Source organism: Zootoca vivipara, chromosome 11 (assembly GCF_965207765.1).
Source record: "Zootoca vivipara chromosome 11, rZooViv2.hap1.1, whole genome shotgun sequence".
Taxonomy (NCBI): Eukaryota; Metazoa; Chordata; class Lepidosauria; order Squamata; family Lacertidae; genus Zootoca; species Zootoca vivipara.
The window spans coordinates 32660998-32677461 of record NC_142594.1 but is presented as its reverse complement, the minus strand read 5'-3'; the positions used below and the strand labels follow the sequence as shown (position 1 = coordinate 32677461).

The 16464-nt window shown below is 43.4% G+C and overlaps 1 protein-coding gene across 9 annotated transcripts in view; it reads left to right on the top strand.

Moving 5' to 3' along the window:
* Window positions 1-2525: 2525 nt before the first annotated feature.
* Window positions 2526-16464, top strand: part of AKAP9 (A-kinase anchoring protein 9) — a 105996-nt gene continuing 92057 nt past the window's right edge. For all 9 annotated transcript variants that reach the window (XM_035129723.3, XM_088653609.1, XM_035129721.3 and 6 more), the window contains exon 1: window positions 2526-2776. In XM_035129723.3, coding sequence (XP_034985614.3) covers window positions 2729-2776 — 48 coding nt within the window. In that variant the 5' untranslated portion in view covers window positions 2526-2728. The remainder of the gene's footprint in view (window positions 2777-16464) is intronic.

Here is a 16464-nt window from a genome sequence, read left to right as displayed (position 1 = left end):
TAACATCAATGGAAATTCATTTGTCAGAACAGATGGCCAATGAAGCCACGGTATCAGGATGATCAGAAGGCAGGGAAATTTGCTACTCCTTAATGGAGTCTGGTGTTATGAGGTGTTTCTTGTTGTCTCATTCCACATCTATCATTGCTATGCAATCCATAGCTCTCATAGCCTTAGATATACATGACATGTGAAAATGCACGTGGCCTCATTTGCAGTATCACTAACTCCTTTCTCACAAAAAAATCTGCGGACAACAGCATTATCCTTGAAGGTATTTCCTGATCTGTAGATGTAATTGACTCAGACTTAATTCCCTAGCTATCCTCCTGTGCTCTCTAGAAGGATCACACTTCTTATGTGATATTAGGAGCTAACTATTTTCAAAGTCAGTATGATTAAGTAAATATATTATGAAACAATCCAGTTTTTAAAATGCCTATGTCCTTTCTAACCAATCATAGGAAATCAAATGAAAACATTTTGAGAGAAGGCATTTCATGTTGTACCTTTGGAAACCCAACATTACTCTTTAAAACAAGCTAAAAGTGCGCCAAGCAACAATAACTTAATATTAGTAATCAGGTGGTTTAAGAGGACTTGCTTCAGAATAGGGTTGATGGCAGCCATGGGTTAAGTGCTGCACGTGAGCCCCATCATATATAAATCCATGTATTGAATGAACCAACTCATTTGTATGCCAGTACGTTTCCAAGCACAATTCAAAGTGTTGGTGCTGACCTTTAAAGCCCTAAACGGCCTCGGTCCAGTAATACCTGAAGGAGCGTCTCCACCCCCATGGTTCTGCCCCGACACTGAGGTCCAGCGCCGAGGGCCTTCTGGCGGTTCCCTCGCTACGAGAACTACAGGGAACTACAAGCTACAGGGAACCAGGCAGAGGGCCTTCTCGGTAGTGGCACCCGCCCTGTGGAATGCCCTCCCACCAGATGTCAAAGAGATAAACTACCATACTTTTAGGAGACATCTGAAGGCAGCCCTGTTTAGGGAAGCTTTTAATGTTTAATAGATTATTGTATTTTAATGTCTGTTGGAAGCCGCCCAGATGGGCGGGGTATAAATAATAAATTATTATTATTATTATTATTAGCCCACCTACCTAGGCAATTGGTTAATAGTATGCTAACTGTAAAGGGACGCGGGTGGCGCTGTGGGTTAAACCACAGAGCCTAGGGCTTGCCACTCAGAAGGTCGGCAGTTCGAATCCCCGCGCGACGGGGTGAGCTCCCGTTGCTCTGTCCCAGCTCCTGCCAACCTAGCAGTTCGAAAGCACGTCAAAGTGCAAGTAGATAAATAGGTACCTCTACAGTGGGAAGGTAAATGACATTTCTGTGTGCTGCTCTGGTTTGCCAGAAACAGCTTTGTCATGCTGGCCACATGACCTGGAAGCTGTACGCCGGCTCCCTCGGTCACGACTGGACCTAATAGTCAGGGGCAGGCATCCCCAAACATCGGCCCTCCAGATGTTTTGGACTACAGTGCCCATCTTCCCCGACCACTGGTCCTGTTAGTTAGGGATCATGGGAGTTGTAGGCCAAAACATCTGGAGGGCCACAGTTTGGGGATGCCTGGTCAGGGGTATGCTAACTGTACTCATGAACGGGGTCACTCACATGAGGCATGATGGCGAGTGAATGAGTGAACAGCAGGCACCAGCTACAGAGAGCAAATGAACAGGTGAGCACTCACTGAATGAATGAACAAACAGGGGCCTTTATATGTATCTTTTCCTCTTTCCCACTTAAGCCTTGGTTCATGTTGTGCTAAGAAAATGATGGCTTAGTTTACAGTTCTGCTGGGCAGCTCTACATCAGTATCAGGGGAAGGTCAATTTTTGCTCTGGATGCCCACATGCTTGTTGTTCTTGCCAAACCATAGCTTAGCAAACTATGCCAAACCATGTGCAAATCTGGTCAGCAAGTGGCCTACAGCCACAGAATGAACTGTCATATAGTTGGATAATGGTCTTATTTAAAAATGTGCGAAGCCAGCCATTTTGTCTCAAGGTTCTGCTGCTCATTCATTAGTAGTAGTAATAATAGTATTATTATTATTATTATTATTATTATTATTATTATTATTATTATTATTATTATTATTAATACCCTGCTCGTTTCAGTCTGGCTTGCAAGTCACGCCCTTTAGCCTGGACGTGCTGCGCCACAGCTGTGGATCAGTGTGGCGGTGTTGGGGGCATTCAAAGCACTCTGTGCATGTCCAGAGGCGCCCACATCTACAAGATCCAACAGGCGTCCTAGGCAGCTTTCAACCAGTCGCTTCCGCGGAACTGAGCTCTTTAACTCAGAAAGAAAGCCCGCCTTAAAACCCTAACGGCTTGCGAAAGGGCCAGGAGTCGGGACGCCTGCACTATGGCAACCACCTCCGGCCCTGAGACGCGCAACGCCGCGGGAGAAGCAACTCCCTGGAGGTGGTCGCTGCTGGCAGATCGGTGGGAAGGAGGAGGCGGAGAAGGAGGCGGCGGCGGCGGCGCGGACGTCACTTTCCCCGGCCGCATGTTTACGTGGAGATGAAGATGGCGGCGCCGGTGGATCCGCCACGGAGTCCCCAGTCCCCGTAGCGCACTGAGCGCGTCCGGGGTGACAGAGGAGCCGGGGCGGAGGAGTCGGAGAGGGGAGCCGTCCCCTTGGGGCGCCCCCTTCGCCTTTCCGCCTGGCGCGCAGTAACGCTGTTGTCTCTTCGCGCAGGGGCCATGGAGGACGAGGAGAGGCAGAAGAAGCTGGAGGCCGGCAAAGCGAAGGTGAGAAGGGGCGGGAAGGCGCTGGGTAGGAGCGGGCCAAGTAGGACCCCGGGGGGGCTGCCGTCGAGGGAAATGCGTGGCCGTCTCCGGGCTGGATTTAACGGGTGAGAAGAGGTTAAGCTTGCCGGGTCCGCCCCTCTGCTCGCTGTCATGCCTTGGAGACTGAGCGGAATATTAAAGCTCCTCCGGGGGAGAATCGTGCGCCTCCGAGGCGGGCCCTAGCATCCTTCCCGAGCTGCGTTTTTCTTTGTTTGCCGCTTCTCTTTGTGTATGTGCGCGCGCGCTGCGCGGCGTCGATCGCCGCGGGTTTGCTCTTGCTTTAAAAAAAAATTTTAAACACCCCCACCCCCACCCCGCTTTAAAATGTAGGACCCAGCTCGGAGGAGCCTCCTTCCTATTTGTATGTGTAGTAATGTGATTGGCTCGTGACAGCTGTTGCTGGACAGAAACGGACACATGCCTGGCAAATGCCACAGGTGCCAACGAGGAAGGGCTGTGTGTGGCTCTTCTCGTGCCGGATCCGCTGGTCCAAGGGGAGGAAGGGACGTCCCAGGCTTGGCTTGGCTTGGCTTGAATTAATTGCTGCAGGTGTTTAGATCTCGCTTTTCGAATGCATATCCCGGAAGCCTCGTGATATTAAGTCAGAAGTACAGTACAGTAAAGAAAGAAAAACGCGGGCACACATACTTGAAAACGCTGTAGATTAAAAGCAGTAGAGTCCAAAATCTAAGAAGATAAACTAAGACTTCATGCATGTTCCCCACATGTGTAACCAGCTATTGGTCATTTGTGCACCTCTACCCCTCATGCATGTTTGTAAAGAAGTGTGGAGCTAACATTTGTACACCTGATTTCTCTAGTGGTTCAGCTGCAGTAGATGGTTGGAATCTAGCCTGTCTCATGTTTGATGGTGGGATAAATAAACTCAACTAATGAATGACATTCGAAATAATAATCAACCCTTAGGGTTTTTTTCTGCAGCTTTTGTTAGTTATAGCTGAAAAGGATGTTTCTATGTGTAAAGTGCTTGAAAGTTTGATCTTTATAATATTTTCAACTTGCATAGTTGAACTTGCAAGATTTTTTAAATCCTTGCAATAAGTACATCACTATTTATCATGATGTAAAAATACGTAAAAAGGAGGAGACACGTTTGTTTATTCTGACCGCTTGTGTTAGGGTTAGAAACATCATGACTTGCCAAAGTTCCGTTAATGAGTTCTTGGGCTGCAAGAATTTGAATCTTAAACCTCACCTCTTCTTAAAATCTGGAGATGTGCATTAAAAAGTGGAATAAGTGTCATTTTCATTGTATCCTTAGCACCATGATAGATAGGATTTTTTGGTGCTAATGGGTAACAAATTTGCATTAAACAGATATGCAACTCAAATTGCCTTCACACCATGCTTATAAATAATGTAACACAATAGAGGTAGTCTGTCACGCTGTAAATCATACTACCAATTAATCCGTGAAAGGTCAGCTCTTAATCTGTGAAAGGCCAAAGTGAACAGTTTATCCCAAATAACAGAATTTGGAGAGAAAATAGATTTGGATAATGTTAACATTTGCAGTAGTTTTGATATAGAGTACATAATCTAGAGACCCCATCAATGGTGAACACGACACTCCATTTGACACCTCTGAGTATAAAGAACAGATTTGTTTATTAATCTAAGAAATGAATTAGTTGCTCTTCAGCCAAAACTTTCAAAATGGACTACGAAAAGTTGAAAACAAATAATAAATATCTAGGTAAAATGCACTAAACCAACAGATTAAGCAGCAATAAAATCATTTAAATCAATTAATTTAAAATACTCCCCCCTCCACAAATCAATAGATACAAAGGGATAGGGTCTGCAACAAGCAAACCTCCTTGGAACTATTGATCAGGATTCCTCTCCTCGCCTGATCTCTTACAGTACTTGTGTTTAACTTACACATCAAATTCCTATACTGTACTGTTTCGAAAGTCAGGCAAGCTTTTTATTTAAATTTGGGTTGGAGGAAGAGGTTGATAGAGAAGTTCTCCAAAATAATTATTTTCTGTATTCTGTACAGAATATTTTATTGTATATTTTATATGTATATTTTCATTTTCTGGAGGAGAATAGAGAGGCAAATGGGGGAGAAGATTGTGATAGCCCTAATGCCCTCCAGTTGTTTTGGACTACAACTCCCATCATCCCTGATCATTAGCCATTGACTGGGGCTGACTCCCAACTATATCTGGAGGACACCAGGTTGAGGAAGGCTGCTTCAGAGCTCTTCCAGGTCTGGCAGGGAGGCTTAGATAAAGCCTGTCTTGATTCATCCTTTGTCCCTCCTAGATTCTTCATTTCTTGGCATCAACACTGGAGGAGAGATAGATAGCAAGCACCCAGTTTCTCCTTCTGCTCCACCTTGTTTCCCAAAAGTACAGCAAAGATATAAGCTTGCTTCTCAGTCTCCTACCCACATCTGTCATATATAATGTGGCAAGCAGCACATTCTTGTGATAATTTACTAGCTTCTTAAAAGAAGTCATCATAGGGGCTTCAACGCATCTTGCCACTCAGCTGAATGAATGCATACAAAGCTCCTTAAAGTGGCTATGCATGTTTAGAACAAAACAAGTAGACCGCAAAAGATCTCCCACAAATTTACAAGCCATAACACATGAACATATAAACACAACACGGAGCAATTGGGGAACCATCATAAGAAGTAATCAGCTAGCCAAGCATAGAGAGAAGGGGGGGGAATTAACCTACAATATATCTCCATAAAGCCCCATGAGTTGCTGGAGGAAGCCAATCATACTCTTTGACTAAAACAACAAAAGCATTTCACATGAAATGCATCTTTTTCTTCTTGGATTTTCCACCCCGCCCCCCAATTGACAAGTTTTTCCATAAGGGCCACCAACTAAATCTGGAAATACCACTCTTCCATCAAATTAGCTATTACTAATGTCCAATTCGAGCAGATTTTATTTCTTGACTGGCCTAATGAAGCAGCAGATCTGTCTTCATAAAGTATCCTGACAGCATGTATTGTGATCACAGATGATTGCTGTATAAGAAATGTGTAAAAACACATTCCCTTACAACACAGTCCTATATATGCCTGCTCTGAAGTAAGCCCCACTGCCTTAGGTGAGTGAGTGTGCAGCATTAAAGACTTTAGTTGAACCATATTTGCCTTGTGTGTCTTATGTAGGATCACAAGTAGACAAGGTTAGACAAGATTTCCAAATTCTTCCGGTAGGAAACAGAATTGTAAGGTCAATCTAGCAGGATTACTCAATGTCACATGTTCTTTCGCCTTTCTGGGGAGTGATGTGGACTCTTGATAGAGATTATACATAGGTGAGCTGGAGGACTTCCTTCTGCCCTGACAGATCTGTTTGCGGTAAATTTTGTTGCTGTGTGTGACAGACTGCAACCTTGTACAGTGGTACCTCGACATCCGAATGCCTCAACTTCCAAAGGTTTCGACTTACGAAGTTGGCAAACCCGGAAGTATTTTCGCCGCCCGCGCGTTCTGTGCCTGCGCAGAAGCGGCGTTCATGGTTTGTGCATGCACAGAAGCGCAAAATCGCGCTTTGCACATGTGCAAAATGGACGCTACAACACCTGAAGGTTTCGACTTACGATGAGTGCTGCGGAACGGATCGCCTTCGTAAGTAATAATAATAATAATAATAATAATAATAATAATAATAATAATTTATTATTATTGATACCCCGCCCATCTGGCTAGGTTTCCCCAGCCACTCTGGGTGGCTTCCAACAGAAGTTGAGGTACCACTGTACTTGATAAAGAGCCATGCATTATGAGGAACTTTGGGACAGTTCAGCTGTGTTGAGGATACAATGATCTAAGTCAGGGGTGTCAAACTCAAATTCATCGGGGGCCACATCAGCAGTTTGGTCACCCTCAAAGGGCCGGTTGTATCTGTAGGACTATGTGTCCACTCTTTATTATCATAAATTATTGTCACTGCATTCAATTATTACTGGTTTTTGTAATAATGTAAGTAATAACTAGCTCTGAAAGCAGAAACATAGTCAGAATAATGGCAAGTAGATATTCAAATGTACAATTATTGTACAATTTATTGAAAAATGATTTTTGGTAACAGACATCAAAGCAGGGGGGAGGAGACGGTAAAACAGAAGGGGCAAAGATCGGACCTACAAACAGAAGGGGGAAAGATCGGAGCGTAGCTGTCAGCCAGCATACTAAACCTCCGGAGAGGGAGAGGCGCAGGGAGAGAGAGGAGGAGAGGGAGTCTGAAACGCGCACACTTTGACCAAACTCTTAAAACCACGGCCCAAGTCTGAGATTTGCACACATACCCCTCCCTCCCCCCGTGCTAACGCTTCAAAGCACCTTTTTAAAGGGCTCTTGCAGTCCTTCCTGTCCTCCTTCTGAGAAGCCCCCCCCCCACGCGCTCCTTTTGGAGTACTAGCCGAAAAGCTGCTGTGGCGCAACCAATTTGACATGACGCTTTTGTTTTCACCTCTCCCGTTTGCTAGACTGGTTGTGGCGCGAGGGTGGAGGTGGGGGGAGAGAAAGAGAGCGAGAGAGGAGAGCAAAGACCTGACATCAAGGCGGATGCTTCACTGCAAATCCTAATAATATCCTGCTCCGCGAGCAGGACTCCTTGTTCGGGAGAAGGCTGGCAAGCGGGGAGGCTGCAGCATCGGGGACGAGGGAACGTTGCTAGATTGACCCCGCCACACTTTTTTGGTGGGGGGGAAGAGTACTGGTGGCGGTGGGAAGAAACTCGCAGCCCCTCCCTGGCTTAGAGGAACACAACTTTAGGAACACAACCTAAAGAGCCGTTGCCACCCCACTCCACCCAAAACGGGGGGGGGGCGTGCACACACATTTTTTCCCTTGAATCTTTCTAAAAACACACACACGAGAGGCAGCTGCACACTCCATCCATCCAGAGAGAGGGAGCCACCCCCACACCCAGGGGGAGGGAGAACGCGAGAAGCAGTGCAAGCCTCTGAGAGAACGCGAGACCTCGCGCAGCTGCTGCTCCTGCCTCAGCTTTGGCAGCGGTGGCGGCGGCTGCTGCTGTTCGGTTGGCGAGCTCTGCGGGCTCCAGCGCCTTCCCTGCCGAGGGGAATCCCCACAAGCTCGGCAGGGCATGAGGCTGGGAGCGCGGCGCCTGACCGCCTGCCCAGCTCACGACTTCCCCTCCGCCTGGACCCTGGGCGGCTCTGGCCCTTTTGCACTCTGTTGAGCTCCTCTTCTGATTTCTGGAGGAGCGGCCGCGGGTGCCTCGGCTTGCCATTGGCTGCCCAGCGCCTGATGTCGGGGCTGTGGGGAGGCGGCGCGGGCTCGGGCCGCCAGAGGATCGCTCCCAAACATGCTGAACTGAAAGCCCCGGAGCAAGTGGTGGGCGCCGCTCTCGCCCTCTTGCCCACGGCTGCGCGCTCCGCCGGGGTCCTGGCCATAGTGGATGCGCCGGCCCTGCTTCTAGAGGGCGGGCCACATGACAAGGTCTGGCGGGCCGGATTTGGCCCCCGGCCTTGTGTTTGACACCCATGATCTAAGTGATCACTGTGCAGAACTAAGCAGAACATGAGAATTTCTACAATCTTTTGTCTGTGTAACGCTGTCTGTGGGTCCTTCCCCTTTCTATTTGGTTACAAAGAAATAGAGAACCATAGAATATTTGCAAGAATGAACTTGATGGCAGAGCCTCATGTATATTATTGCCTTAGTGCAGTAAATTAAGAGACCTCATCAGTTATTTTTATTGTTGTTCTTCTGTGAGCTAACTTCTAGAATGGTCAGAATCCACCCCCACCCCCAATATATATTCACACACTAGTAGTTTTACTACCTTAGAATTCAGCAGTTGCTCCTTACAGGTTGATTATTTATTTCATGGACTATTTATTAAGCTGGTTTTCATTTCCCAAATCAATGTATTTTTCTTATTTTCTGTTCCTTGTCATCTGTAAAGGCAAGTGCAAGGCTGCAGTGATCATCTGTCTTCTTCCTCCCCTTTGTTCCTGTACTAATCCTCATTCCCATGCATAGGTGTGTCTCCCTTTCACTGATCGCTCTAACTGCGTTAAGAGTCTAGCACAACCAGCTGCTGACTGGGCAAACCATCACCAGCAGTTACCTTTATTATTCAAGCCCTGCCATGTCTTCTGCAGAAGCAGTGACAATCCAAAAAATGAATAGGCTTTAATTAAGTGTTTGGACTTATTATGCATATGGCATATAGGGATGTCTACATCTCCAAACAATACCAATGGGCAGGGGGTGGTGAATAGTAATCTTGTTTGTAGAACAAAGAAAGGGGCTTGCATGTCTCTGAATGGTAGTAGTGAATAACTACAGCCAATGTAATAGCTGAAATCACAGCACTTGCTCTGTTGTTTGGTGCGCTAAAGAAATAAAAGAATTTCTTGGTTGTAAACTTCCTATTTTCTTAGAAAGCATATTTATGGTAGGTGCAGGAAAAAGAAATATCATATTTTTTGTAATAAACCATGAGTTGGTTTGGACTAAATCCTAGTTTGGTGAGAATGAGCCTGCTCTCCCCCGCCCTCGCCCCCCATCCCCGCTTGTGTGAGTCTTCCTTCCCACCAGTACAGCTGCAAGGATGAGTTCAGATTATTTTGCTTCAGTTTTTGATTAACCTGAACTTGCCATGCTGTCTGAACCTGGACAAACTGTGGGTAATCTTAACTATGGTTAGTGGAAAGAGGCCAACTCCAAACCATAGTCAAAGGCTGCATTGTTTCCACTAACTGTAGTTAATATTAATCCTCTTGGGCCTTAGATTACATGATTAACTGCAGTAAATTTAAAATGGGAGTGTTAACTTCTGACTTCATTGCGCCCCTGCTGGAGAAGGAAAGGGGAGCGATAACTGTGAGAGTCTGAATGGAATCTAGGCTTTTTCTCATAATGCTAAAAAAAGAGAGGGGTTTGCAGTCATGGTTTGTTCTATACATGAAGGTCAGTATTAGTGAAGGTGCAAGCGTTTGCAGATTAAGACGAGCCCCATGGTGTGTTCAGTAAGGTCCAAGTAAGAGGTCATAGAATTACATTGTAGTTGAGCAGTTCTACACACTTCTAGCTTCCTTCTTCTGCCACAGCAAATGCGGTAGTGGAAAAAGTATTTTTGGATCATAGAAATTGTACCTTACACACATCCCCAGTGGATGACTCCCAGGAATGAAGAATGTGTCTGAAGACATATCTTCAGTGGCTTACCAAACCTGTGACCTAGAGCTGAAAAGCTCTATATCCTATTTCCAATCACTTAAGCTATCCTCTTCTACAGTAATTTCTTTTTAGTGCTCATGGATTGGAAGAGACTAGTAATCCTGTGCTGGTTTATAAGTAAAACCCACATTTAGACACAGAGATTTCTGCTTCAGTGAGAGCTGTTTTGTCAAATCCTGCTGTCTTCAATATTTTATACTAATACGGGATATAAATGCTTTAAATAAATGGGTTAGTGTGCACAGGTCAGCCAAATAAATTATTCTTATCTTTCTGATTTTATTTCATATTACTGTTTAAACAAAATTAACCTTGCTTTTTTCTTCATAATTTTTGTCCTAGTAACAACATCAAAAATAGTTAAATGTCTTGAACTAATCTTATGCATAGGAGCAACAACAAAGTATACAGTATTAAAATATGTTAGTACTAATATAAAACAAAACAGTACAATGTAAATTCTAATTTAGGTGTTATCACCAAGATACTCTTTCTACTAATTATGCCTGTAAATAAATGTTTTTGTCTGTTCAAATTAAAACACTGGGATCATTTAATGAATTTAGGAGAACTTAGACTTTGTCATCATAATGTTTAAGGTTAAATCTGTATCACATAGTGTCAGTATTAACAATTTCATTCTTAAGTTGGGTGAAAATGTAGGAGAATAGGACATCTACACAAAAGATAAAGGGAGCTGTGTTACAAGAAAAGAATCAAAATCTGTACTAGGACAATACCTTTATTAGGCCAACACACATGCTTTCAGAGATGGGAAGTTGGCCATTGTTATGCTTCTCATTCCCAGGAAACCTCCACGCAGTCTGATATTTGCTGAACACCTAAAGAACCTCCTCTTCCATTCCATCTCAAGACTGTAACCAGGTGCAAACTTCATAGCTTCAACATCAGCTGTCAACCAAAATTTTGTTCTGCTTTGGTTGACCTGATAAAAGTACAGTCGTACCTCCGCTTACGTATCCCTCCAGTTAACGTAAACTTCAGGATATGTAAGCAGCAAACCAGGAAGTATATTTCCGGGTTTTTGCCGCATGCACATGCGCAGAAGTGCTAAACCGCGCTGTGCGCAGAAGCGATCCTCCGGTTGCAAAAACTTCGGGATACTGCTGGACCTCTGGAACAAATCCTGTTCGCAACCGGAGGTACCACTGTATCTCCCTAATAGACATCTATTAAAAAGACATCTACACACCATCTATTGAAAGACATATTCTACACACCCTATTATGGCATTATCAGCTGGAATATTTGGATTTCATTTGTGCATGTTGCACCATTTGCTTTCCCCCTTTTCAAAAACAAACCCAAAGAAAGAATAATGATTTCTCCTGTAACAAGACCGGTTGCAATACTTCATTTACTATGGGTTAAGCAAGATTAAAAGCAGCAGAAATTACTTACGTGTCAAATGTGCATGCATAGCATTGATGTATTATCAGTATATTAAATCATAAAACTAAAGTCCTTATTTATTTGTTTCAGCAATTTTTACCTAGTATTGACCCCAAAGGGCTCCTAGAGCAGCTTTCTTAAATTCCATAATAAACGCTTAATGTCATAATGTCATATTCTATGTCATAATGTCATATTCTAACGCTTAATGTCATAATGTCATATTCTATGACATGAAATTAAGAAATTCTTAAATTATAATGCAAAGAGTTCTTATAGCACATCTTTGTTAAAAGTAGGAATTGACTGTTCATGTAACTCTTACTGCAGAATTGGCTAACCTGTGGCTCACCAGATGTTGTTGGAATCCATTTCCCATCTGCTGTTGTCAAGCTTGGGGATGATGGGGATTGCAACCCAGCAACAACTGGAAGGCCACAGGATAGCCATCACTAGTTTACTGGCTGATTCCAAAGGTTGGGCCAGTTTTGACACTATTGGTCTCCTTTTCAAAAGGCAAAAACTCCATTTTAGGAATGTGCTATACACTGTGCAGTAAGGATAAACAGACGTTTCCGGTTTTATAGGAGTAAACCCTCAGAGAAACCAAAGAAGCTTGAAATGTCTAGAAGACGAAGAAGGCCGTTGGCATTTTCAGGCTCTTGACCAGCAGTAATGATCTTTTTTTAAAAAAATCAAGAAACAACTGAGGCACTAAGAGCAGCAGGAGTTTGGTGAAAAGGGCCCCAGAATCCCCATGTTGCTATCTGTAGCTGTTGCCTTTCCCCCCACATCCAAACCCATTTCTGCCACTTCTGTTCTTAAATGTGTCTGGTCTTAGGGAATGGATGTGGAGGAGCCACTAAAATAGACTGCAGACAAGATTTGAGGTAATGATGGGTGGCAGGCTCTGTGACCTGGAGCGAATGACAGCACCTGTCATTGATAAGGTTTGTTTTCCCTTGGATACTGAGCTCTATTAGCCTCAGGATATATCCACTGTGACATCACCATTGGCTTTAAAGGTCGCAAAGGCATTTTCATTACATTTCTTCAAAGGAAGAGCCATGATGGGGTGAAATGAAGTTATGTTCTGCCTACTAATAAAGCAATCCATATCAATTTATTGATGATATCAAACAATTCTCTAAACTTTAAAAGTATTCCTGGGAATTGTAAAATATAACCTAAAAATGTTTTAAATAGAAATGTAGAAAGCAGTCTAGATAATTTGTGACAGCGCTTGGATTCCAATAAGACATGTGCGTGATCTGTTAAAATGTCAGTAAAGTAATCTTTTGAATTATTTTGAAAGCATTAAAATATATCAGGGCAATGTTCCTTTTCAATTTTCTTGAATGTTCTTCATTTCCCCCTAAGATAAGGCCGTTATTCGTCTTCGAAAACTGTTCCTTTGAGACTGTTGGTCTCTTGCAGTAGTTAATATTTGATCAAGAATAGATTTAAATCAAGGTCTTAAATCAAGTCTGGACTTTTTCAGTCATCTAATATGTATGGAGTGATTGGTATGTACTGCTTGGAGATTGCAGCAACTGTTGCAGTTCTTGCATACGTTTGCTTGTTTATAATTGGCTCCTATATGGAAAACACAGATGGTGTAGACTCTGGCTTTCCATATGTTTTCGGTTAGAGCAAATTGTGTTTAACTAGTAATTTTAAATTCTTATTTAATTATGTGAACTGGAACTATTTTTGTAATAGGTGTCCAGGGTTTTGGGCTTTTTGTGTGTATTTAATAGATTTATAGCTTGCATTTCCACTATTTAGGTCTTTAAGGTGGCTCACACACATACTGTAGTTGAATAAAGTTTACCATCTCAGCATGAGGCTGGCTTCCACATGTAGATCTTCCACGAGAACAAAGTATCGGCCTAAGTCTGATACTTATATAGGTTCTAACTATTTTGGCTTGCAAAGAGAGAGTCCTCTCTAGAACGAAGGGGGTGATAAGATCCACTTCAGCAGCTTGGGGCTGGTTCTGCTGCTCAGTTCTTCCTGGGTTGTTTCATTCTTCTGTTTTGTGAAACAGTATTTTGCAACAAGTAGAACAACGAAACCAGGGCCGTCTTGCGCCCCTGGCGCCGTGGAGCGATGGATCCCTCCGGCGCGCCCCCTGCCCCGTTTCCCAGCGTGGTGGGAGGGCGGGCGGGTGCAGCTGTGCGTTGAACCAGCGGACCGGCAGGCCAGCGGGTGGGCGCAGCTCGCGGCGCCCTCCTGGCGGGCCAGCGCCATGGTGCCCTGCGCCACCGGGCGTCTACCTAGAGCCGGCCCTGAACGAAACAGTAGCATGGATTGCTATTGTTGAGAAAATTCAATTTTCATTCTTCATTTTCCATTCTCCACCCCACCCACAATAGTCAGCATTCCTTGCCAACCGGGCATGCTCAGTTTTTATTGGGTGTTTTTGTGGAGTTAGCAGTTTTTCTATATTAAAAAGGGGCTTTTGAAATCTCGGTGTTGCCCCAAGTTGGAGAATTGAATTCACTATTAGTCTATTCACATGGGACACTGCAACAAAATGCTTCAGATATGTATGTTGACGGGGGCAGAGCTTTCAAAGCCAAGAGACTGCCTGGAGCAAGTGAGCAGAATGGTGCTGACTGGTGAATGAACTGGCAGGTGCCCTTTTGCCTCGGTTCCTGCATTCTCCATTTCCAGCCACTTCTATTCTCCCTCTCACCCAGCTTTTAGTTATAGTTGCGGAGCGGAACTGGAATTAGAAAGCAGGATGATTGGTTAATCTGGAAGCCCTGTGGCCTTGTCATTTTGATATTCATCAATCCATAGAGATGTCTACGCTTTGTGTCATTTCTTTAAAAAAACAACATATGCGTGCAATGGTACTATTTAGAAGGCGAACTGTCTTTGATTATGATTATTGACTATTTTCTTTGGTCTCAGTTGAATAAATCTAATAATTTGTGAGCTGCCTTTTTATAACTTGCTACTATACTAACCATACCATCCATATTTTGCAGGGGTAGGGAATGTCTGGCCACCCAGATGTTGTACTCCAACTCACTTCAGCACTAGCCTACATGACCAATGGTGGGAGTTGTTGTTTAGCAACATCTGGAGGATCATATGCTCCCCAACCCTGTTCTGAAGGAGCTTTCAACAGATGGAACTTCTGTATATCCAAACCATAGTTTTGTACAGTATATGATGTTTTTATTTATGTATTTATTTATGTATTTATGTATTTATGTATTTATTTATTTATTTATTTATTTGAAGTTGTGAGAACTGAGCACATAAAAAGCAGCATTAATAATAATCATGGTTAATTAACCAATTAGTTAGAAATTGCGGGAATATTCGGAGCAATCAGAAATGCATCAATTGTATCATTACCCATCTGTGATGAAGTGGTACATCTTTCTCCTTAATCTGAAATACATAATAAATTAGACAGATAAGCACACTAAGTCACTTAGGATTCTCTTCTATCCTCACAATAAAAGGATTTACTCCAGTGAATATTTTGCTGATTCTCAAGGATTTGGATTAGTCTACAAGAGAACAGAAAACCTGTGGCAGAGATGCATGGCATAGTGTATTCAGATGCTACAAAACAGGATTAAGAGGATTTCAGCAATTTAATTTTTCCTCCCCTTCTGAACCCAAGTCACCCTCTTATAAACTCCTTCCAAAATATGCTGTACACACTTTATCGTAGCCCTTTGTAGTTCAAGATTACAGTATACGAGTTTAAATTCCAGATTTGGCATGGTGTACCAAGCCAAAACATCATAAGACTGCCTGGGAAGGGGGAGAAACATTTTATATAACCGAAGGATTAATCAAATCATTTGTTTCTAGCAACACAGTTCTATGATATCTGCTGAATCCTTATTTTATAATTTCTCAAAATGCTAGGTGGGGGGGAGTGCTCACGTTAAAACATTTTATCTATTATTAGCAGAAAAAGACTGCTCCAGGAGCAGTGTTTTAATTGCAGTTTTAATTGCAGCTCAGGACAGCATTAGCCTAGAGTTGCCATACGTCTAGGAACTCCCGGACATGTCCTCTTTTGGGGGTCCTACATGCCCACCTTTTAAAGTGAATATCATAGATTTTGGGTTTAAATTTTTTGTGTGTGTGCACGGACGGGCGGTTCTGGTTCAGGCTCTGGCGTGGGCGGCTTGGGCTCAGTGGCTCTAAAAAAGCTCAACAGTGTTTTGCCTCCGGATTTTTACCCCTTGAAACATGGCAACCCTACACTAGTCTGTTTTCCAGTCAAGCATTGCCTAATACCCATGAAGATTCACCACTTCCAACATCTCTGTTTACTTATGCTGGAATAGGAAGTGGAGACTCACCTTGCATGAGAGCCTGAACTGAACTGCTAATAAAATGATAATGCATTCAGGACCATCTTCTCCCAGGTATACCCAGCTTCTTGTGATCTTCTGGAAAGGCTTTGCTTTATGTCTAGCTAGCTAGGGCATTGCTAGGGATGCTCACTTTTATTTTGTGGTACCTGCATTATAGAATTCAATTATAGTTCCCCTTTCAAGTCCATAATTGTAGATTTATAGGTTGCAATAGAGGTTTTTTTTAATATACTGGCATTTTAGTTGCAACATGATTTTGATTTTTTTTAGCTCTGTTGAAATTAAACCAATACACTTCTCTTTTGCATCTTCTTCTCTGTTCTGTGTGTGGGCATTTCCTACTGTTGAGTTTCTGGCCATTGTGGCATGTGACACTAAACTGTGGATCAGCACTTCTCCCACCTCGCACACAGACAAGGAGAAGGACTTTGGCAGAGTAGAAGAAGGACTTTGGCAGAGTTTAGTTTCACTTTCATAGAATTCCAGTCTAGCAATATGAACCAGAGAACATAGCTAAAAATAAGTGCTGGTTAGCTTAACAAGCCAGCATTATAATTCATGGTTTGAAGTAAGCATGTTACAAAGCTTATCTATCACAGTTCATTTTAAAACACAATCCCTGGTTTGAATGTACAGTAATGCTAGGCTGGGATTTTGTGAAA